Here is a 25,313-nt window from a genome sequence, read left to right on the forward strand (position 1 = left end):
ACGTTGGACTCACTATTTTTATTTTACATTTTAGCAGGTAAGGCCCACTGAGCTATGTAACTGTCTTCTTGGTTCTTTCGGTAAAGTCGCGTAGAATGGAAATAATAAAATAATTAAAATAAAACATTATCAAATAATTCTCACGACGTTTCGGCCACAACGCAAGCAGCCGTCCTCAGGCGAAGATGAATCCCTGCAGTCACGAAAGCTTTAAATCGAAATCTGTATAACTGTGACAACACCGCCACTGAAACTAAAACTTCGTAACAATTTTTTTCTTATCTTACCGGGGAAGACTCACCGAGCTGTTCAGCTCTTACTCAGAAGCGACCTGGCCATCGCCAACGAGAGCTCGATGAAGCAGCTCATCGTGAGGAAATTTATAGCAGCGGCCAAACTCTAAACGCGTGATGTTGTTGATTTTAAATGTGGAGGGAAAAACCGGACGACCCGGGAGACAGATCCACGTGACCACGGGGAGAAACATGCAAACTCCAAATATAGGAGGCGTCAGGGTCGGGATCGAAACCATGACCTCTTGTATACCAGGCGAAGTAGGTAACATCTTGGAGATGCGGTGACATCATTCAAAGGGTCACGTGCCACTGCATGCAAGCAAATTCTCACGGTGACCTTTCTTGGGTCACGAGTCTGCAATCCCTTCGGCATCTCACACGGACGTCACGTTTGGTTCCTGCGAGTGCGCTCGTGACTTAGCAAGGCTGGCGTTTGAACGACAAAGATAAAGATCCCCCGTATAGCCTTAACAGACTGTAGGGGCAAATGCTGTTAGCGAGCACCTATGAAGGCCAGAACAGTACATGAGGGGGTGGGTGGCCAGCACCACGCCCGACCGTCTTTGTCTCCCCAGTGGCACACCGCACCAGGTACTCATTTGAGGCTGAGTCGACCTAGGGGAGGCCCAGGACCGGTTCAGATAATCGTCACCGATGTTGGCCGTGAGCGGGAATCGAACCCGTGTCGTCGGGTTTGTAGCGCAGCGCGCTAACCGCTACACCACCGCTCCCCACGCACACACACACATACCCCCTTGCACGGCAGATAATCACACGCACACAGTGGCCTGAAGTTAACTCCTGAGATCCACTCCCAGTCTCCTAGCTGGGTGTAACCTGGGTAACGGGTAGCTTTTCGATTTAAAGCTTCTTTCGTGACTGCAGGGATTCATCTTCTTGGTTCTTTCGGTAAAGTCACGTAGAATGGAAATAATAATAATAATTGTATTTTATTATGTTTTAATTTTATTATTTCCATTCTACGTGACTTTACCGAAAGAACCAAGAAGATAATGGGTAGCTGTCGCGGGCAACTCCCGCGGCTCGCACCTGTTGAGGTAGAAGGAGAAGACGTTCTTGTCGACCAACTTCTGGGCGATGATGCTGTCGAAGACCGGGGTGACCTTGTCGACGGCGATGGAGGGGTAGGCCATGCCGAGGATTCCGTCGAACTTGGCGGCGATGAAGGTGATGCCCGGCTGCTTGATGGCCTCTCCAAACACCTGCTTCTTCACCGAGAGGTCTCCGATCTGCAGCAGCAGCAGCAGCGCACGCAGGGAGATGCTCTGTCATCTTGTACACATATACATATCGTCTTCATCCAGTGATCTCGTGCATATCACTCATTCAGTGATCTAATAATATATATTAGCACGGTCGGCTACGCACGGTGCAAGAGAAGTTCAACACACACACAGCAATCATTCGGCGATTGTGTATATATCGTGTTCATTCGGGGGTGGGCAGTCACCGTGGTGGTGTCCTGGCTCAGGTACCCCGACAGGCTGCCCGTGCCGTACTGGATGGCGAAGTCGCGGCCGTCCTTCACGTACGAGCTCGACTTGGAGGAGTCGTACTTGTGGTGGAGCACTGCGCACGCCCCGGGAGCCGGCGAGGCCACGCGGACGCAAAAGACAACGTTCATCAACAACCCGGGGGAGGGGGGGGGGGGAGGTTCATCCTCCAATGACGCATGCACACGCATACGCCCTCTCGCTCACTCGTTCACACACCCACTCTCGCTCTCTCTCTCACTCGTGCACACCCACCCTCTCGCTCGCTTACTCACTCACACACGCACCCTCTCGCTCACTCACACACACGTGTGAACTCGCTCTCTCGCTCACTCGTGCACACCCACCCTCTCGCTCGCTCACTCACACCCACCCTCTCGCTCGCTCACTCATGTGTGAACTCGCTCTCTCGCTCACTCACGTGCCGGCTCTCTCTCCCACTCATTCACTCGTGCACACCCACTCGCTCGCTCATTCACTCGTGCACACCCACTCGCTCGCTCATTCACTCGTGCACACCCACTCGCTCGCTCATTCACTCGTGCACACCCACTCGCTCGCTCATTCACTCGTGCACACCCACTCGCTCGCTCATTCACTCGTGCACACCCACTCGCTCGCTCATTCACTCGTGCACACCCACTCGCTCGCTCATTCACTCGTGCACACCCACTCGCTCGCTCATTCACTCGTGCACACCCACTCGCTCGCTCATTCACTCGTGCACACCCACTCGCTCGCTCATTCACTCGTGCACACCCACTCGCTCGCTCATTCACTCGTGCACACCCACTCGCTCGCTCATTCACTCGTGCACACCCACTCGCTCGCTCATTCACTCGTGCACACCCACTCGCTCGCTCATTCACTCGTGCACACCCACTCGCTCGCTCATTCACTCGTGCACACCCACTCGCTCGCTCATTCACTCGTGCACACCCACTCGCTCGCTCATTCACTCGTGCACACCCACTCGCTCGCTCATTCACTCGTGCACACCCACTCGCTCGCTCATTCACTCGTGCACACCCACTCGCTCGCTCATTCACTCGTGCACACCCACTCGCTCGCTCATTCACTCGTGCACACCCACTCGCTCGCTCATTCACTCGTGCACACCCACTCGCTCGCTCATTCACTCGTGCACACCCACTCGCTCGCTCATTCACTCGTGCACACCCACTCGCTCGCTCATTCACTCGTGCACACCCACTCGCTCGCTCATTCACGCACTCTCTCTTTCTCTATCACTCGCGAGCTCACTCTCTCACGCACACCCACCCTCTCGCGCTCTCACTCTCTCACTCGTGCACACTCGCTTGCTAGCCCAATTCGCAGTCCGTCAGCTCCGCTGGGAGCTGACGCTGTGTGACGCGACCGGTAAGCTCAGCCGGGGCTCGCGTTACAGAGTTTACCTGCTGCGGCGGACTCACGACGGATAGAGTAGTAATAATAATAATAAACAATAACAATAATAAACAATAACACAAGTCATGAGCATGGAGCCGCCCAATCGCTCGTTAATCTTGAGGGTGTATGGCGCAGAGTTTGTTACACGTCACCTGCTGTTGTTGATTTTTAAAATAAAATCTGCTTTTGTATTACGGCTTTTCGAATGACAACAAAAACATTTCTTTTTATTTTAAGCCACGGTTCGTGCCAACGAGCCGGCCCCTAGCGGTTTCCACTTAAGAACGTTTCGCCCTCGCGGGGTGGAGTGGGGATTGGGGCGAGCGGGGCGGGGAGTGGGTAGGAGACTCACAGCAGGCGATGTCGAGCAGCGAGCAGTGGATGGACGGCACCCACAGGTTGGATGAGCCCGTATCGAAGATGACCGTGAAGAGCTGCGGCGGAGTGCCGATGCCGATCTCGCCGTAGTACTGGGCCTGCACCACGCCGGAGACAAAGAACCCAACCACCGCCCCGCGTAGCCTTTAAACACCGTCCTGGGGCAAGTCCTGTTAAGCGAGCACCAATGAAGGCCGGCGTGGCACACGACGGGGGTGTGTGTGGCCAACGCCGCACACGGCCGCCTTTGTCTCCCTCAGTGTGCATGTTGACATGCCAGACGACGCCTTCCTATCGGGCTGCGTTGACGAATGTCCCGTGGGCGCTATCCTTGCCTGCACCTCCGACGCGTTCTGTTCTGCTGCTGCCCGTTCCTCTGGACGGATCGCTCCGATGTTGTTGATCTCGTTCCGTGACGACGACGACGACGACGCACCACGGATTATTCCTCGCGAAACTCAGCTGGGCATTAACGCCAGCGAAAACTATGGGACGTTTCGGGTAACACGCAAAACGTGGATCGATTTACAGGGGAGGCCCAGGACTGGTTCAAACGTGCGCCACGGTTGTTGGCCGCGAGCGGGAACCGAACTCCGATCGCCGGGTTCGCAGCGCACCAAACACACACGCGCGCGATTGCACGCCTATTACAGATAGAGTAAAAGCTCGTCATTTCGGTATTTGATCGTTCGTAATTGTGGACAATTCAGCATGGCTGCGCTTTGGGCATATATGCGGTGTATTAGTAATTCGCCACGAGCCGATTTGCCGTACCGAACGGTCCAATTTCGGCATAGCACGTGGAGCCAAGTCCGGTGACGTCGCGTGTGGTGAGCGTTCGTGCAGATCCGTCGCTTTGGACTTTCCCTCGTCTGTGCACTCTGTGCAAGCCCAACCCTCGCAGAAATGTCGTCTACACCCACATCAAGAAGTAATAGAGAGGGACCACCTGAGGACGGCTGCTTGCGTTGTGGCCGAAACGTCGTGAGAATTATTTTATAATGTTTTATTTTTATTATTTTATTTCTTCCCTTCTACGTGACTTTACCGAAAGAACCAAGAAGATGAATCCCTGCAGTCACGAGAGCTTTAAATCGAAATCATGTTGAACCTCTTTCACACCGTACGTGACCTACCTTGAAATGTATGCATTAGACCACTGAATGAAGACGATATGTATATGCAAGGTGTGTGTCAATGTGTGTGAAGAGTTTGGGAAAACGAATTTGGAAAAAAAAATGTATTGGGGCAGGAGGCACTAGGGAGTACCATTGTACACAATTCGGAATATTGTATCATTCGGCAAGGCCAGAGCCCCATATGTGTCGAATTAACAAGGGTTTACAGTGTGCACAAATTCACGCAGGCACACTAACGCGTGCACGTGACCACCGTCGTTCACCACGAAGCACCGTCCATTCTCCGGGACCCACCGACCGCAAATCGAGTCAACTCCGCCCGCGTCTAAGGCATTGACGCCCCGTGTCGCTCCACTGCAGGACGAGTGGTTGGGGAGGGGGGGGGGAGTTCCCTGACCCCTGTCTCGCCCGCACGGGTTGTCGAAAGAGGGGCGGTCAACGTGGACGCGCGAGGATAGAATTAAGACGTACGGCGCAATGGTGCATATTTCCCGCAATTCCCCCCCTACTGCATGCTCAGGGGGTTGGGGGGGGGGGCACACATGCCAACACTTTCACACGTTCTCGCAGCGGCGGCAGCAGCGGCGGCAGCAGCGGCAGCAGCAGCAGCTTGTGCGCGCCTGTAAACGGTAAAATCACCAAGGCAGCAGGCTCGAAAACCGGCCGCCCTTGTGACACAAAGTCCCCAGGACACCGATGGTTGGTGAGTCATTAACCCAGGAGAGATCTTAGTTGCGCACAGCAACTGGCAAACAGGTGCGCACACAGCGCGGTCTTCTCAGCGGCTCTATAAACCCAGCCGGGGGGGGGGGAGGTCACAGAGTCCGGTGGCTGCGGTAAAAGAGAAGCAAATTGCTTTCCCAGGCAATCTCTTCACTAAAATGAAGTGACCACACGTGTGTGTGCGTGCCGTGTGCGTGCCGTGTGCGTGCCGTGTGTGTGCCGTGTGTGTGCCGTGTGCGTGCTGTGTGCGCGTGCTGTGTGCGTGTGCCGTGTGCGTGCTGTGTGCGTGCCGGGGGGGGGGGGGGGGAAACGCACTAATATCACAGATCCTATTATCCATGGGGTTATCCGCAATGTTACCTTATCTGTGAGATAAGGGGCAGGGTCACAGGGTAGGGACGTGCAGAGTCACAGTGTAGGGGTGTGTGGGGTCACGGTAAGGGTGAGTGAGATGACAGGGTAGGGGCGGGCAGGGTGACAGGCTAGGGGTGTGTGGGGTCACAGGGTAGGGACAGGCAGGGTCACAGGGTAGGGGTGAGTGAGGTCACAGGGTAGGGACGGGCAGGGTGACAGGGTAGGGGTGTGTGAGGTCACAGGGTAGGGACAGGCAAGGTGACAGGCTAGGGGTGTGTGGGGTCACAGGGTAGGGACGGGCAGGGTCACAGGGTAGGGGTGAGTGAGGTCACAGGATAGGGGCGGGCAGGGTGACAGGGTTGGGGTGTGGGGTCACAGGGTAGGGACGGGCAGGGTGACAGGGTAGGGGTAAGTGAGGTCACAGGGTAGGGGTGAGTGAGGTCACAGGGTAGGGGTGTGTTAGGTCACAGGGTAGGGACGGGCAGGGTGACAGGGTAGGGGTGAGTGAGGTCACAGGATAGGGGCGGGCAGGGTGACAGGGTTGGGGTGTGGAGTCACAGGGTAGGGACGGGCAGGGTCACAGGGTAGGGGTGAGTGAGGTCACAGGGTAGGGGTGTGTGAGGTCACAGGGTAGGGGTGTGTGAGGTCACAGGGTAGGGGTGTGTGAGGTCACAAGGTAGGGACGGGCAGGGTGACAGGGTAGGGGTGAGTGAGGTCACAGGGTAGGGGTGAGTGAGGTCACAGGGTAGGGACGGGCAGGGTGACAGGGTAGGGGTGAGTGAGGTCACAGGGTAGGGGTGAGGTCACAGGATAGGGGCGGGCAGGGTCACAGGGTAGGGACGGGCAGAGTGACAGGGTAGGGGTGAGTGAGGTCACAGGGTAGGGACGGGCAGGGTGACAGGGTAGGGGTGAGTGAGGTCACAGGGTAGGGGTGAGTGAGGTCACAGGGTAGGGACAGGCAGGGTCACAGGGTAGGGGTGAGTGAGGTGACAGGGTAGGGGTGAGTGAGGTCACAGGGTAGGGACAGGCAGGGTCACAGGGTAGGGGTGAGTGAGGTGATAGGGTAGAGACGGGCAAGGTGACAGGGTAGGGGTGAGTGAGGTCACGGTAAGGGTGAGTTCACAGGGTAGGGATCGGCAGGGTCACAGGGTAGGGGTGAGTGAGGTCACAGGGTAGGGATGGGCAGGGTGACAGGGTAGGGGTGAGTGAGGTCACGGTAAGGGTGAGTGAGTTCACAGAGTAGGGATGGGCAGGGTCACAGGGTAGGGGTGAGTGAGGTCACAGGGTAGGGGTGTGTGGGGTCACAGGGTAGGGGTGAGTGAGGTCACAGGGTAGGGATGGGCAGGGTGACAGGGTAGGGGTGAGTGAGTTCACAGGGTAGGGACATGCAGAGTCACAGGGTAGGGGTGTGTGGGGTCACGGTAAGTGTCAGTGGGGTGACAGGGTAGGGACGGGCAGGGTGACAGGCTAGGGGTGTGTGGGGTCACGGTAAGGGTGAGTGAGGTCACAGGCTAGGGACGGGCAGGGTGACAGGCTGGGGGGTGAGCGGGAGGCATGGCCCTTACATCCATGTAGTTCTTGAGGGACTCAGGCGTGGTGCCGTTGCGCAGGGCCGGCACGCTGTACTTGAGGTGGCGCTCGTCAGCCACAAGCCGCTCGATTTTGCCACCGGCGGCCGCCATCGTGTGCCGCATCGTCGTGAACTTGCGAAGCGGAATCCTGGGCAGGGATCGCGCGGACGACAACGACGCAGCTCTTATAACGACCCTGTCGCCATCGTCGGTGGCGAGGAGATGTTAACTACCTCGACTGGTATACAGGAGGTCGTGGGTTCGATCCCGACCCTGATGCCTGCTGTACATTTGGAGTTTGCGTGTCTCTCGCTCTCATCATCATCATGGTGGCGAGGAGATGTTAACTACCTCGACTGGTATACAGAAGGTCGTGGGTTCGATCCCGACCCTGATGCCTGCTGTACATTTGGAGTTTGCGTGTCTCTCGCTCTCATCATCATCACGGTGGCTAGGAGATGTTAACTACCTTGCCTGGTAGACAGGAGCGCGTGGGCTCGATTCTGACTGACGCCTGCTGCTGTGTATTTGGAGTTTGCGTGTCTCTCTCCCCGTAGTGGAGTGGATTTTTCTCCGGTTTTTCCCTCCGCGTTTAGAATCAACGTCATGCGTTTAGAGTATTTGGCTGCTGTACATTTCCACGTGATAAGCCACTTCGTTGAGCTATCATTTGTGATAGCCAGGTAGCTTCTGAAAAAGATCAAGGTAGCTTAGTTTGAGCCTTACCTGGTAAAACATTTTTTTTAAATGAGTTCATCATCACCGCCGACTCATCCGTCACCACTACAACCATCGCCGCGACCAACAAATTTTCTTAAAAATCGATCTTCTTTCATCCGTCCATCCTCGCAAGTGGTGTTTGTTTTCTCAGGAGACACAATCCGCGGTGTCATGAGCCGCCTTGCTAATCGCGGCGTTTTTACTCTAAACGTATCAAAGTCAAACGGATCTCCCCCTTGCTCCAGTGAGCAGTAGTGAGGTCACTGGTGCTCCCCCCCACTCCCCTCCCGTTTTGTACTCCGAGCCAGCGGTGGAAATTCCATGTTCCTTTACGATTGGGAACTGCGGGGGGGGGGGCACGCTGGCCGGATTATCCGTCACCATCTCTCCGCAACGCCAAGTAGAGAAGAGGTAAACAAGTGACGAATAAGTACGAATAAGTAAAGTACAAATCGCCAAAAGTACACCAAATCCTGCCGAATTTTCATTACCAAATGCAAGGCAACAAAACAGCAACAGCAGCAGTCCCTGACCACACCAAGACAACAACAACAACACTCCCAGACAACACCAAGAAAACAACAACAACAGTCCCAGACCACACCAAGACAACAACAACAACAACAACAGTCCCAGACCACACCAAGTCAACAACAACAAGTCCCAGACCACACCAAGACAACAACAACAACAACAGTCCCAGACCACACCAAGACAACAACAACAACAGTCCCAGACCACACCAAGACAACAACAACAACAGTCCCAGACCACACCAAGTCAACAACAACAACAGTCCCAGACCACACCAAGACAACAACAACAACAACAGTCCCAGACCACACCAAGACAACAACAACAACAGTCCCAGACCACACCAAGACAACAACAGCAACAGTCCCAGACCACACCAAGTCAACAACAACAACAACAACAGTCCCAGACCACACCAAGACAACAACAACAACAGTCCCAGACCACACCAAGACAACAACAACAACAACAGTCCCAGACCACACCAAGTCAACAACAACAACAGTCCCAGACCACACCAACAAAACAACAACAACAGTCCCAGACCACACCAAGTCAACAACAACAGCAGTCCCAGACCACACCAACACAACAACAACAGCAGTCCCAGACCACACCAACACAACAACAACAGCAGTCCCAGACCACACCAACACAACAACAACAACAGTCCCAGACCACACCAAGACAACAACAACAACAGTCCCAGACCACACCAAGACAACAACAACAGCCCCAGACCACACCAAGACAACAACAACAACAGTCCCAGACCACACCAACACAACAACAACAACAGTCCCAGACCACACCAACACAACAACAACAACAGTCCCAGACCACACCAAGTCAACAACAACAGCAGTCCCAGACCACACCAACACAACAACAACAGCAGTCCCAGACCACACCAACACAACAACAACAACAGTCCCAGACCACACCAAGACAACAACAACAACAGTCCCAGACCACACCAAGACAACAACAACAGTCCCAGACCACACCAAGTCAACAACAACAACAGTCCCAGACCACACCAAGTCAACAACAACAACAGTCCCAGACCACACCAAGACAACAACAACAACAGTCCCAGACCACACCAAGTCAACAACAACAACAGTCCCAGACCACACCAACACAACAACAACAACAGTCCCAGACCACACCAAGTCAACAACAACAACAGTCCCAGACCACACCAACACAACAACAACAACAGTCCCAGACCACACCAAGACAACAACAACAACAACAGTCCCAGACCACACCAAGTCAACAACAACAACAGTCCCAGACCACACCAGCACAACAACAGTCCCAGACCACACCAAGTCAACAACAACAGTCCCAGACCACACCAAGTCAACAACAACAACAGTCCCAGACCACACCAAGACGACAACAACAACAACAGTCCCAGACCACAACAAGACAACAACACCAACAACAGTCCCAGACCACAACAAGACAACAACACCAACAACAGTCCCAGACCACACCAAGACAACAACACCAACAACAGTCCCAGACCACAACAAGACAACAACAACAACAGTCCCAGACTACACCAAGACAACAACAACAACAGTCCCAGACCACACCAAGTCAACAACAACAACAGTCCCAGACCACACCAACACAACAACAACAACAGTCCCTCAATGTCATTACTGATTCAACTACTAAACACTTAAGCCCCCCCCCCCCCCACATCTCCTCCCCGGGCCATACCACGTGGGAGCTGCTGCTGCTTGCTGAGTCATGCTCAGCTGACGGCACGTAAATCTGACTGCGGGCTCGGCAGCGAAATCCTCCCACGGGGTTCCACGACCCCGTGGGAGCGCGTGCGACGCACACCTCGCTCGTTAAAGATCGTGGCCACAAAGAAACACGCGGACCACTTCCGTAAAAGCTGTCCCAGCCGGACTAATTGGTAAGCGTGGATGGGGGGGGGGATTAAAAGCCTTTTGCGGTTACGGGAGATGCCGTGCATACTGCGAGCGATTTAAAACACATTCCTGCGGAGGGAGCTGGTAGGAACGTTGGGTTGCTCGGTCAATGGCCAGGGTCAACAGCGGCGTGGTGTATTCCGCAAATATGGCCGACTGTGAGGGCGGGCACAAGCCGGCGTGAGTAGGTTAAACGTTGAGTTTTATAAGGGCACCACGGGGTGACCAGCCCCTCCCCCCCCACCCAGCCCCACCCTCCCCACCCAGCCCCTCCCCATCCTCCCCACCCAGCCCCTCCCCTCCCTGCACGACGGACGGACGGACACAATAATCCCCTGTGGGCTGGTGTAACCAGAGGTTGCTACCAGTATAAAGCATTAACGTAAAAACAAGATTGTGTAATGACACACCTAGGGCATGTAGTAATCATTATAACAGCTGTGTGTTCACGATAGAATCCGTGACGAGTCACCGTGACTTCCTGATCGAACGAGCGCAGAAGCCACGAGCTCTTTTCCCATTTACACCCCCCCCCCGCCCGCCCCGCGAAGAGTGTAAATTCCAGATTCCCATGGCATGTCGCCACCTCTACCACGCTCACGCCATCCCGTCTGGCTCCTGCGGGCGAGCCGGGCTCGTAGCTCAGTCTCCGCGGTGGCCGCTCTCTCAGGCACGACGGGTTCCTTTCAAATCTGACCCCGTACGAGAAACGGTTGAATTCATCTTCTTGGTTCTTTCGGTAAAGTCACGAAGAAGGGAAATAATAAAATACTAAAATTCAAACATAATAAAATACTATTCTCACGACGTTTCGGCCGCAACGCAAGCAGCCGTCCTCAGGTGAAGAACAGGTCTGTCGGAAAGACAGCTTCTGAATGAGGTTGAATTCATCTCTTAGGGTTTCATACTGCGCGTGCGCGTGACATTTTTCGGGGAGAGGTAGCGTGGCGGCGGTTAGCGCGCTGCGCTACGAACCCCGGCGGCCAGAGTTTCAATTCCCTGGTCTGGGGCATCCCCTACGTCGACTCAGCCCGAAATGGGTACCTGGTGCGGTGTGTAAATGTCGCCACTGGGGAGACAAAGGCGGCCGGGCGTAGTGTGCTGGCCACCCGTCCTGGCCTTCACAGGTGCTCGCTGACGGCACTTGCCCCAAAGTCCGCTAAGGCTACACGGGGGAACTTTGTCATCTTTAGGAATGGAAAATGCTCTGCCCCCGTGTGTCTTGGCATGAAAAGTTGCCCCGTCGGGATATGTTGTCTCTTAGAAAAATATATAAATATACACAAGTCAAAGAGCAACACAAGTGAGGCAAGAGAGAGTGTGTGGTACATCATGTCACAATGTCAGCTCTGCAAAGCAGAAGCATAAAAATGCAAATTAAGGGTTTCCACTCAAGCATAGCTGACACACGAACCCACTACACACACACACAAAAAAAACACCCGATGCCGAAACACATTTGTTCCGACTGTGCATTAAAAAGCAATGCGACGCTTGTCGAAAATGCGCACTAAGCACGCGCGTCAGCGAGTGCGGTTAACGCGCTGCGCTACGAAACCCACGGGCCCCATGTCGATTGCCGCCCACGGACGTTATGCAAGTCCAACTTCTTCCGCGCCGTACGTGGCCGACCGTGGCTAATCAGCTTCTTGGTTCTTTCGGTAAAGTCACGTAGAAGGGAATTCTCACGACGTTTCGGCCACAACGCAAGCAGCCGTCCTCAGGTGAAGAACATGTCTGTCGATAGTCTAAATGACACGTCTTAGGCTTGGAGTGTATCCCGGAGCTTGTTGAAGGATCTCAAAGTTATGTGGAAACCCTCCCCGTAGAGGCGGTTAAATTTCGATTTAAAGCTTTCGTGACTGCAGGGATTCATCTTCTTGGTTCTTTCGGTAAAGTCACGCTAATCAGCGGTGACGTTCATTGTAATCATGGTCCCTGGGCCTCCCCGAGGTCAACTCGGCTTCAAATGAATACCTGGTGGTGCGGTGTGTAAACATCGCCATTGGGGAGACAAAGGCGGTCATGCCGGCCGTCATAGGCGCTCGCCAACAAGCACTTGCGTCAAATAGTTTGTAAATGCGATACGGGGAAATCTTTGCGTGTGCTCAATAATAACTCGCACCTCTCTCTATGATGGTTGAAACGATAGCGGCGTTCTGCACCAAAGGGAAAATTCTTCATGTTTTGAAATGGGTCATGTTGGGTGGAATTCAGACAAGCCAGATATCTTCAAATCGGGGGTACACGGGGTCATTAGTGATTGGAAAGTGGGGATGCCGTTCTTAACAAAAGTTTAATCTTAAAGGCCTTGAAATGCAGACTGGTCCGTTTGCAAGGTTATCATTAAAGGCACCGCAGTGGCTGGGAGATGTTAACTCCCTCGCCCGGTATGCAGGAGGTCGTGGGTTCGATCCAGACCGCGATGCCTGCTGCTGTATATTTGGAGTTTGCGTGTCTCTCTCTCATCATCATCACGGTGGCTAGGAGATGTTAACTCCCTCGCCTGGTATGCAGGAGGTCGTGGGTTCGATCCAGACCGCGATGCCTGCTGCTGTATATTTGGAGCTTGCAAGTATCTCTCCCCATGGTCGCGTCGATTTTTCTTCAAGTCCTCCGGTTTTTACTTGTACATTTAGAATCAACATCACGCATTTAAATTTCCACACGATAAGCCACTTTGTTGAGCTATCATGTGTGGCCAGGTCGCTTCCGAGAACCAGATACATACATAGCTCAGCGGGCTTTTGCTGTCAAAATAAAATTTGTTCAGTTTTAATAAGAGAAACAAGGAAGTGGGGATCGGTGGATCGCACGCAACAATGGCCATGTGGGTTTGCGCACTGCGCCCTGAAGCCCAACAACAAACGGATTTGATTCCTGGCCACGGCTGACATCAGTGGTGAGTGACATCCCAAAAGGTCCCGGGGCTTCCCCACCACCCCCACACCTCCCACCCTGTCATTTCGCAATCCGGCACTTAGCAAACACGATGAAGCCTGCCCCTTGACCGTGTCGGTCGTTGAACAGACTTGACCACGCCGGTCAGTGTGTGGGTTGGTACAAGTTTAAATAAAAGGGTTTTTCCCATTTTTTCTGGCAACAAAACTGAAACCTTTTTGCATGGAATCATGTCTGCATTAACCACGATACTTGTGGTCAAAATGCAAACAAAAAACAAACTCTGATAATATATGCATTGTCCTTGAAACTGATTGGTCCACACCAAGGGACGGCTTTCTTTTGAGCCTCGTCTCAATTGTTGCTCGACCAGAGGACGCCAAAAGGCGCACAGCTCAAAGACAATGCACTATCAAAGTAATGAGGGCTCGGGGTGAGCATCTACATCACTAGACCTCCTTTGCCAGTACCAAGAGATAATAAGAAGGTTTGTCCACTTTTTTTCCTGGCAACAAAACTGAAACCGTTTTACGAGGAATCATGTTTGCATTAACCACAATACTTGCGGGCAAAATGCCAACAAAAAACACACTCTGATAATATATACATTGTCCTTGAAACTGATTGGTCCACACCAGAGACAGCTTTCTTTTGAGCCTCGGTACAAGTTATTTTTTGTTATGGCTCTGGGACATGTCCAGGTTTCATCGGCTGTTGATTTCATTGCGTACGTACAAACTCTGAGTGCGAGGTTCGGAGTGCCCTACGTAACCGACTCGGGCACCACTCACACCCCCGCCACATTCACGCTATTCACCGTTACGAAAAGCACAGGGTCAATAACCGATGCCAATGTGGGACCTACGGCTGTCGTGAATTCAATTGAACCCCTCTGCTGTGCATATGGGGTAGCCCAAAAGTCAGGACCACATGGGGTTGTTTAATTTATTTTAACAGTGGCATTAAAACATTGTATTTGCTTATTCTTTAAGTTAATATTTAATCCATGATCATTATTTATATCTATTCGTCTTCTTCCCTTTTCATACGACATTTGAAGATGGAAAGAAAATTGATGAAACAAGAAAACGGGCTCAATTTTTTTTTTTACAATGCATGCTCAGGAACTCAGCTGTAATATTGACCAGGAATTCATTTCAAAAGAGAATTCATGCATGCGTCCATCCGATTGGAAGCCAGCAACTTGCTCACCCGCCGTGAGCTTCATAGCTCATCGAATTCTTCCCGAATGAAGATTCCGATTCAGTTTGAACGTCTGTTCAAGGAAGATTAAATGACCCTACGAAGTGACGTGTTGAAACAAACATAAAATAACCCTGTGTGCCCTGCCTGTTGGACCACCCCGTTAACTATCGTTGGGGTAGCTGCTACCGTGGACTCACTGCTGTCATTTGATGAATTGTTACAAAACAGGTTGGCGGAGGCGTGCTGGAAAAGGCTGCTTGCTGCAGGCGACAGTTTGATGGGCCCAACACGCAGCGGTGGAGAGTAAGCCGTCTGCAGGCCGCCCTCGTGAACGCTGTGGGTGCATTCACCACGAAATACACGTGACGTCCGTGCCCCCAATAGAATTCCCGACCCACGTTGTATTCTTACCGATAATTATTCTTCATTTTCTTGTTTAGCCAGGAAAACCCTCGCTGAGACTTTTTTTTCAGAAGCGTATTTTTACACGCTTTTATTTAACTCACTCTGCTGTTGTTGTCGTTGTCGTATCCTCAAATCTTGTAACTCAATTTTAACCCAATTCCCAATGTGGTATCGACTGCAAACTTGGTATACTTATGTCATACTGATGGCAATACTATATTCTAGCATTAAAAAAATTAAAAACATATTTTTAAACAATCTTTTTTATATGTTATGTTTCGCCTTGGGTCTAACTGTCCACGCTCAACTCACGTTTGCTGTAAATCACCACGGTCCCTCACGTTGTGGCAAGCCTCGGGGTCACTTCCTGGAGTCGTGGAGTTCTGCCATTACTCGTACGGTACATTTCATTAAAGCGTGTTTAAAAAAAAGTATTTTTAATTATTACTTATTTTTCAGTAGGGAACGAGGACTGCTTCGTGTGATCCCAATTAAGTAATCCGCTAATTTTGCCCAATTCGCAGCAAGATGCCGGCACACAACGGCCTCCAATTCTCTCTTCTCGAGTGACGCCACGAAACGTGTTTTGTTACGTCCGTCGCGAAGCGAGACGGGTTAACACCCCTTGCAGTGTTCACCAGGGTGGCCTGGCAGATTCGAACCACCAACCTCGGCAAAACAAAGCAGCTCACACATCGCTCCGGGGGTTAGCCACGAGGTCTGCCACGGTTGACCGTGACTAAAAAGATAAATAACCCTGAAGTGAATCACAACCGTAAACCATGAAAATTAAACTATTCAACGACTAATCGTGGCGATAGCTTACAAAACACAACTATCTTCTAATTCTTCTTCCACGCGTTAGTCCCACCCATGCGGGAGTGATCCGCTGTCCTAGCCGGCCTGTCCACACGCCGGCTCTTTCCGCTACTTGGACCATCACGTCCGATCGTACCATATTCCTCCCCACACCTATTCTTCTGGCGTCTCCTCTTATCTTAAAACTAATTAATACAGCGCCTTATCCAAGGCACTGTACACAAAATTAGCAATGGTACATATGATGAATGCAATGGTGGAGATGAGGTGAATGAAATAGATGGAGGGGAAGTTTCAATGGGCAAATCTGTGATGCGTGAAATCGGTGAAAGAAAAATTGATGACAATAAATGATGATCAATGGATTGAATGAATGGGGAATGAGGGTGGGGGGGAGCGGTGGTGCAGTGGTTAGCGCACTGTGCCAGCTACCCTTGGCATAAAAAGGGCTCAATAAATTGGCTGACAATGCAGATACTGTATGGATAACAAGATTTGGCACATTTGTGTGTGTGTGCCTGCCGGAATCAATGGTCGAAAAAAATATTTAAAAAATAAACCCATTTACAAAAAACGGAACAGCCACACGTGAGGTTTCTTGACTTAGAGCTTTCGTGACTGCAGGAATTCATATTATTTGGGTCTTTCGGTAAAGTCACGTAGATAGGTTCAAAGAAAATAACAAAAATAACATTAATTCTTGTTATGAAAAATAAAAAAAATTGTTATTGTAATGTTCTTTTTAGTTATTTTCTTTGAACCTATCTACGCGACTTTACCGAAAGACTCAAAGAATATTGCGAGATTTCCTTCAAGAAATAAAGTGTTTGGGTAACGAATCACCGAGATTCGATTCATAAGCAAATCGTCGTTTCGCGATCCGATTCAAGAAACGGCCAAGACGTGTAACGAATCGCAGCGGCGGAGATTCTAATGGTCGCGAATTCGGATCGTGCGATTCGATTTCAGTAAACGATTCTCTTCGTTTGTATCGTTTCTCGCAGTTACAGGTGGACAGATATTAACTACCTTATCTTTCTATCATCATCACGGTGGCTAGGAGATGTTAACTACCTCGCCTGGTGTACAGGAGGTCGTGGGTTCGATCCCGACCCTGACGCCTGCTGCTGTATATTTGGTGTTTGCGTGTCTCTCTCTGTCATCATCATCACGGTGACTAGGAGATGTTAACTACCTCGCCTGGTATGCAGGAGGTCGTGGGTTCGATCCAAGACTCTTCGTGTGCCCGTGCCGGCCTTCATAGTTGCTGCTCGCTAACAGCAATTGCCCCCGACAGTATGTTCAGGCTATACGGGGGATCTTTGTCTTTGTGCAGTGGTCAGCGCTACGCTGCGCTACAAACCCGGCCACCAAAGTTCGATTCCCGCTCACGGCCAACACCAGTGACAGCGATTATCCGAACCGGTTCCTGGGCCTCCCCTAGGTCGACTCGGCCTCAAATGAGTAACCCGGTGCGATGTGTCAAAACATCGCCACCGGTGAGACAAAGGCGGTCCCGGGCGTGGTGTCGGCCACCCACCCACCCCCACGTGTGCCCGTGCCGGCCTTCGTAGGTGATCGCTATAGCAGCAATCCTTACCTATCGATTTAAAGCTTTCGTGACTGCAGGAATTCATCTTCTTGGTTCTTTTGGTAAAGTCACGTAGAATGGAAATAATAAAATAATAAAAATAAAACATAATAAAATTATTCTCACGACGTTTCGGCCACAACGCAAAGCAGACTCTGTCTTCTCGACAGACCTGTTCTCCACCTGAGGACGGCGGCTTGCGTTGTGGCCGAAACATCGTGGGAATTATTTTATTATGTTTTATTTTTATTATTTTATTATTTCCATTCTACGTGACTTTACCCAAAGAACCAAGAAGATGAATCCTTACCTAGTTAACTCTAAATCGCTATATATTTAACGTGTTGTATGCAATGGCTGGGCCAGGATTTTCAGGTAGTGGGGGGGGGGCAACTCCTACAGCAATGAGAAATGATAAGAGTTGTTAGTAAGTGAGGAGTTGTTAGTATGTAAGGAGTTGTTAGTAAGTAAGGAGTTGTTAGTAAGTAACGACTTGTCCCTTGCTTCTTATTCGAGGCGTGTGCGGCGGTGGCGAGGGTCGAGTTCGAACCGCGTTGTGTGATCGGCATCGTGCTCGCTGAAGGTGTTGATGCCTGCAGGGAAGTCGTGTCCTGTAAACGCAACTTGCACACAATTCTGTGAGTCACTTATAACCGCTTTGCCGTTACTTATTGCCAATTATGCACTCAGACTATTGTCCTATCATCTCAGAGTCCCTGGCACGTAGTAATATGCTACACAGTGGCAGTGGGGGGTCGCAAAATGCCGATTTATCTCCTTATATATAAAAGGCAGAGTTGTGATTATGGGTGTCTGTTCAAAATGTTTAGCGTACTTCCCGACATGCAACAAACTGGAAATTTGCCATGTGGGTACTTTCCAGACTGTACACCATGCAACAATTATAAAAATACACTTTTGTGTGTTTTTTGGGGGGAGGGGGGGGGGAGCTCAATAATGCAGATATTTTTTGCACAGCAAGTGAGCTGTGACGTCACATCTGTCACGTGACCCGCGCACGTGGAAGCGTCACGCATTGTAGTGTAGCGGGTAGCGCGCTGCGTGTGTCTGTGTGGGGGGAGCGGTGGTGCAGTGCTTAGCGCGCTGCGCTACGAACCCGGCGACCCGAGTTCGATTCCCGCTCACGGCCACCACCGGTGACGATTATTTCAACCGGTCCTGAGCCTCCCCTAGGTCGACTCAGCCTGAAATGAGTACCTGGTGCGGTGTGTAAACATCACCACTGGGGGGACAAAGACGACCGGGCGTGGTGCTGGCCACCCACTCCCTCGTGTGCCGTGCCGGCCTTCATAGGTGCTCGCTAACAGCACTTGTCCCCTACAGTCTCACAGGCTACACGGGGGATCTTTGTCTTTATCCTTTGTGTGTGTAGCGACTGGGTAGCGATTCGCGCGCTGCACTACGAACCCGGCGACACGAGTTCAATTCCCGCTCAAGGTCACCACCAGTGACGATTATTTGAACCGCTCCTGGGCCTCCCCTACGTCAACTCAGCCTCAAATGAGTAACTGGTGTGTGAACATGGGGAGACAAAGGCGGCCGGGCGTGGTGAATCCAAGTCCCGGGCGAAGCCGGGTAGTAAAGCTAGTTAGTAATAAACCCCAATGATCCGATCGAAATTATTGTATAGGATTTGACACGGCGTGTATAATATATACATACAGTATCGATTTAAAGCTTTCGTGACTGCAGGGATTCATTCATCTTCTTGGTTCTTTCGGTAAAGTCACGTAGAATAGAAATAATAAAATAATACAAAATAAACCAATAAAATAATATAACATAATATTTTATTATGCTTTATTTTTTATTATAAAATAATTAAAATAAAACATAATAAAATAATATAAAATTATATTTTATTATGTTTTATTTTTATTATTTTATTATTTCCATTCTACGCGACTTTACCGAAAGAACCAAGAAGAAGATGCATACGGTACTTGGTGACTGCCAAAACGATGTGAAAAGTTATTAGTTCAAGTGGCGTGCCAGGCTAGGTGCACCTCGAGGCCTGCATGGCTCTCGCTGTTAGAACAGAGGTAGCCCGATGTGACTGGAAGTTTAAAAGAAAGTGAAATACGGGAACAGTGTCAACGCGCCATAGGAGCCCTCCCCCCGTGTGTCTACGCCGTCGCCCGGAGGCGCAAAGCCACTCCGACCACAACGAAGAATTTCCCGGGTGGACGAGAAGCCAATTCCATAGACACAATATTACATTACGGCGTGCGCAGTTACACAAGAGACACACAGAGACACACACATAGAGACACACGCACAGAGACACACGCACAGAGACACACGCACGCACAGAGACACACGCACACACAGAGACACACACACAAGAGACACACACACACAGACACACACACACACAGAGACACACACACACACAGAGACACAGACACACACAAAGAGACGCACACAAGAGACACACACACAGACACACACACAGAGACACACACACACACACAAGAGACACACACACATACAGAGACACACACACAAGAGACGCACACAAGAGACACACACACAGAGACACACACACAAAGACACACGCACACAGAGACACACACACAGAGACACACACACAAAGATCCCCCGTGTAGCCTGTAACAGGCTGTAGGGGCAAGTGCTGTTAGCGAGTAGCAGCAGCACCTGTGAAGACCGGCACGGTGGCACACGAGGGGGTGGGTGGCCAGCACCACTCCCGGCCGCCTTTGTCTCCCCAGTGGCGAGATGTTCACTTACACACCCGCACTCATTTTGAGGCCGAGTCGACCTAGGGGAGGAGGCCCAGGGCTCGGTTCAGATTCACTGCCGGGTGCTGGGGTGAGGCTACACGGGGGATCTTTGTCTTTGGGGTCACACAAACACACACACAACAGGGACACACACACAGGGACACACACACAAAGACACACACACAAACACACACACAACAGGGACACACACACAACAGGGGCACACACACAACAGGGGCACACACACAACAGGGGCACACACACAAAGACACACACAACAGGGACACACACAACAGGGACACACACACAAAGACACACACAACAGGGACACACACAACAGGGACACACACAACAGGGACACACACAAAGACACACACAACAGGGGCACACACAACAGGGTCACACACAACAGGGACACACACAAAGACACACACAACAGGGACACACACAACAGGGACACACACACAAAGACACACACAACAGGGACACACACAACAGGGACACACACAAAGACACACACAACAGGGACACACACAACAGGGACACACACACAAAGACACACACAACAGGGACACACACAACAGGGACACACACAAAGACACACACAACAGGGACACACACACAAAGACACACACAACAGGGACACACACACACAAACACACACACAACAGGGACACACACACACAACAGGGACACACACACACAAGACACACACAACAGGGACACACACACACAAACACACACACAACAGGGACACACACACACAGGGACACACACACAAAGACACACACACACACAAAGACACACACACACAGGGACACACACACAGGGACACACACACACAAAGACACACACACACACAAAGACACACACACAGGGACACACACACACAACACACACACACACGGACACACACACACAGGGACACACACACACAGGGACACACACACACAGGGACACACACACACAAAGACACACACAACAGGGACACACACACAAACACACACAACAGGGACACACACACAACACACACACAGGACACACACACACAAAGACACACACAACAGGGACACACACACACAAACAACACAACAGGGACACACACACACAAACACACACACACACAACAGGGACACACACACACAAACACACACACAACAGGGACACACACCACACAACAGGGACACACACCACACACAGGGACCACACACAACACACACAACAGGACACACACACACACACACACAACAGGGACACACACACACAAACACACACACACAACAGGGACACACACACACAAACACACACACAACAGGGACACACACACACACACAACAGGGACACACACACACAAGACCCACACAACAGGGACACACACACACACACAACAGGGACACACACACACACAACAGGACACACACAAAACACACACACAAACCCACACACACACAACAGGGACACACACACAACACACACACACACACACACACAACAGGGACACACACACAAACACACACACACAACAGGGACACACACACACAAACACACACACAACAGGGACACACACACACAAACACACACACAACAGGGACACACACACACAAACACACACACAACAGGGACACACACACACACAACAGGGACACACACACACACAACAGGGACACACACACACAAACACACACACAACAGGGACACACACACACACAACAGGGACACACACACACACACAACAGGGACACACACACACACACAACAGGGACACACACACACACACAACAGGGACACACACACACAAACACACACACACACACAAAGACACACACAACAGGGACACACACACACACAACAGGGACACACACACACAGGGACACACACACAGGGACACACACACAGGGACACACACACACAAACACACACACAAAGACACACACACACAAAGACACACACACAGGGACACACACACAGGGACACACACACACACAAAGACACACACACACACAAAGACACACACACAGGGACACACAAACACAAACACACACACACACAGGGACACACACACACAGGGACACACACACACAGGGACACACACACACAAAGACACACACAACAGGGACACACACACACACAAAGACACACACAGGGACACACACACAGGGACACACACACACACAAAGACACACACACACACAGGGACACACACACAGGGACACACACACAAAGACACACACAACAGGGACACACACACAAAGACACACACAACAGGGACACACACACACAAGGACACACACACACAGGGACACACACACACACAGGGACACACACACACAGGGACACACACGCACAAAGACACACACAACAGGGACACACACACACAGGGACACACACACACAAAGACACACACAACAGGGACACACACACAAAGACACACACACACAGGGACACACACACACACACAAACACACAGGGACACACACAACAGGGACAGTCTTCTTGTGTAACAGCGGTTGACCATGTGTCTATGTACAGTGGATGGAGATGAGGGCGGAGGCGGGTTAACGCGACCTACACAGCCAGCCTACACGTGAGCTTCAATTACAAGATCGTCCGTGTGTGTCTCTGTGTGTCTGTCTTTGTCTGTGTGTCTCTGTGTGTCTGTCTTTGTGTCTGTGTGTATCTTCGTGTCTGTGTGGCTGAGTTTTTGTGTCTGTGTGTGTCTTTGTGTCTGTGTCTTTGTGTATCTTTGTGTCGCCGTGTCTGTCTTTGTGTCTGTCTTTGTGCATCTTTGTGTCTGTGTGTATATTTGTGTCTTTGTGGTTGTGTCTTTGTCTGTGCGTATCTTTGTGTGTCTGCGTGTGTGTTTGTATCTCTGTGCGTGTGTTTGTATCTCTGTGCGTGTGTCTCCGTGTCTGTCTCCGTGTCTGTGTGTATCTTTGTATCTGCGTGTGTTTGTATCTCTGTGCATGTCTCCGTGTCTGTCTCCGTGTCTGTGTGTGCTTGTCTGTGTGTATCTTTGTGTCTGCGTGTGTGTTTGTATCTCTGTGCGTGTGTCTCCGTGTCTGTGTGTGCGTGTGTGGGTCTGTGTGTATCTTTGTGTCTGCGTGTGTGTTTGTATCTCTGTGCGTGTGTCTCCGTGTCTGTGTCTCCGTGTCTGTGTGTATCTTTGTGTCTGCGTGTGTGTGTCTCTGTGCGTGTGTCTCCGTGTCTGTGTGTATCTTTGTGTCTGCGTGTGTGTTTGTATCTCTGCGTGTGTGTCTCTGTGTGTGTGTCTGCGTATGTCTTTTATCCACCTGATGAGCGCATCTGCGGGCAGCAGGCAGGCAGCCAAGAGGAGCGATATGGCGGCGTAGCACTGCATGTTGATCGTCGTTTGTTGTCGTCGTTGTTGTCGTCGTCGTTGTTGTTTATATGAATTGTAAACACGCGACTGTAGAGACCACAACAACAACAACAACCACCTCCACCACCTCACAATGACGACTGAGGCGAGGGGGAAGCTCTCGTCTCCCCTATTTATAGGCGCGCAAGGCCGCGCCGCGTGATTGGTCCCCCGCGCCGGGCTCGCGCTCGCGTTCCAACCAATCGCGTGCTTCCCCCACACCCCACCTCACCCCCCCCCCCCAAAAAAAAACACAAAGACAAAGCTCCCCGTATAGCCTCTAACAGGCTGTTGTTGGGGCAAGTGCCGTTGGCGAGTAGCAGTACCCTTTGAAGGTCGACACGGGCACACGTTGGGTAGGGCACGGGGGTTTGGGGTTTAGGGGGGGGCAGCAACCACGCCCGGCCGCCTTTGTCTCCCTTCATCAATGGCGATGGTTTTTTTACACACCGCCACTGTGGCACCAGGCACTCGCTTGAGGCTGAGTCGACCTAGGGGTGGGTTTGGTCGTCGGTGGCCGTGAGCGGGGGGGTTTCGTGAAGCGCAACGCGCTAACCACTTCCGCCACCGCTCCTTCCGACGGTGAGAGGTCAGCTGGGGGGAGGGGAAATGGGGGGGGGGGCTGTGACGTCACCGCGCGCGTGACGGCCCCCGTCATCCCGAGCGCGTGACCGCCGGGCTGAGCACGTGATCTCCACACCGCCACTGAACCACGTGGCCACGTCTCTTCACGCAATTTGCCAGAGCGCGTTCGAGCCGATTAGATCCTGTGCTCCAAAACGTTGCCAGCCCGTCTTGACGAAGCTATTCAGTAATTGGTTATCACAATGACTATGGGGTTTTTTTATTCTCATGTAATGATGTGTATGTCCCAGACAGTGCGGTGGTGAGATGTTAACTGCCTCGCCTGGTATGCAGGAGGTCGTGGGTTCGATCCCGATCCCGACGCCTGCTGCTGTATATATTTGGAGTTTGTGGTGTCTCTCCGCGTGGTCGCGTGGATTTTTCTCCGGGCCCTCCGGGTTTTCCCTCCACATTTAGAGAAACACGCGTTTAGATTATTTTGGCTGATATCAATGTCCACGTGATAAGCCCAACTTCGTTGAGCGATCATTTGTGGGAGCCAGGTCGCTTCTGAAACAGAGCTCCTGTGTAGTCTTCTTGGTTCTTTCGGTAAAGTCACGTAGAAGGGAAATAATAAAATAATAAAAATAAAACATTAAATAATTGTCACGACGTTTCGGCCACAACGCAAGCAGCCGTCCTCAGGTGAAGAACAGGTCTGTCGGAAAGAGCTCCTGTGTAGCTCCAGTGGTGCCTTTACATGCAAAAAAATAGTTTTATTACGATTCAATCAGATTTTAGAAAATACTGCACTCATAAACTGAAATGACAGCGATGATACACACTACCCCTCTTCGCCTGACGCCGGCTGTCTCTGCCTTCGCCACAAGAATGCAAAATTGGAGCTGTTGCTCTACATCAGGGGTGGGGAACGTCCGGCCCGCGGGCCGTACGAGGCCCGCGAAATCATTTGGTGTGGCCCTGCCAAGGCAACCGCAGGCGAGACTCGAAATTCAACAAATCTAGGAGCAAACCTGGAAAAGCAGTTGCGAGTAGCAACATCATCATCAATACCAGCAGCTAACATCA

General features: G+C 51.5%; 1 protein-coding gene across 1 annotated transcript in view; it reads right to left on the bottom strand.

Annotated features, from left to right (window-relative positions):
* Positions 1–23,762, bottom strand: part of LOC133342512 (cathepsin D-like) — a 28,905-nt gene extending 5,143 nt beyond the window's left edge. The window contains exons 1-5 of the mRNA XM_061551667.1: positions 23,572–23,762; positions 7,380–7,533; positions 3,573–3,696; positions 1,768–1,886; positions 1,347–1,546 (exon numbers count right to left, since the gene is read on the bottom strand). Of these exons, the coding sequence (XP_061407651.1) occupies positions 1,347–1,546; positions 1,768–1,886; positions 3,573–3,696; positions 7,380–7,533; positions 23,572–23,639 (665 nt within the window). The 5' untranslated portion in view covers positions 23,640–23,762. The remainder of the gene's footprint in view (positions 1–1,346; positions 1,547–1,767; positions 1,887–3,572; positions 3,697–7,379; positions 7,534–23,571) is intronic.
* Between the last annotated feature and the right edge of the window lie 1,551 nt (positions 23,763–25,313).

Source organism: Lethenteron reissneri, chromosome 2 (assembly GCF_015708825.2).
Source record: "Lethenteron reissneri isolate LAM-NWPU_2019-01 chromosome 2, ASM1570882v1, whole genome shotgun sequence".
Classification (NCBI taxonomy): Eukaryota; Metazoa; Chordata; class Hyperoartia; order Petromyzontiformes; family Petromyzontidae; genus Lethenteron; species Lethenteron reissneri.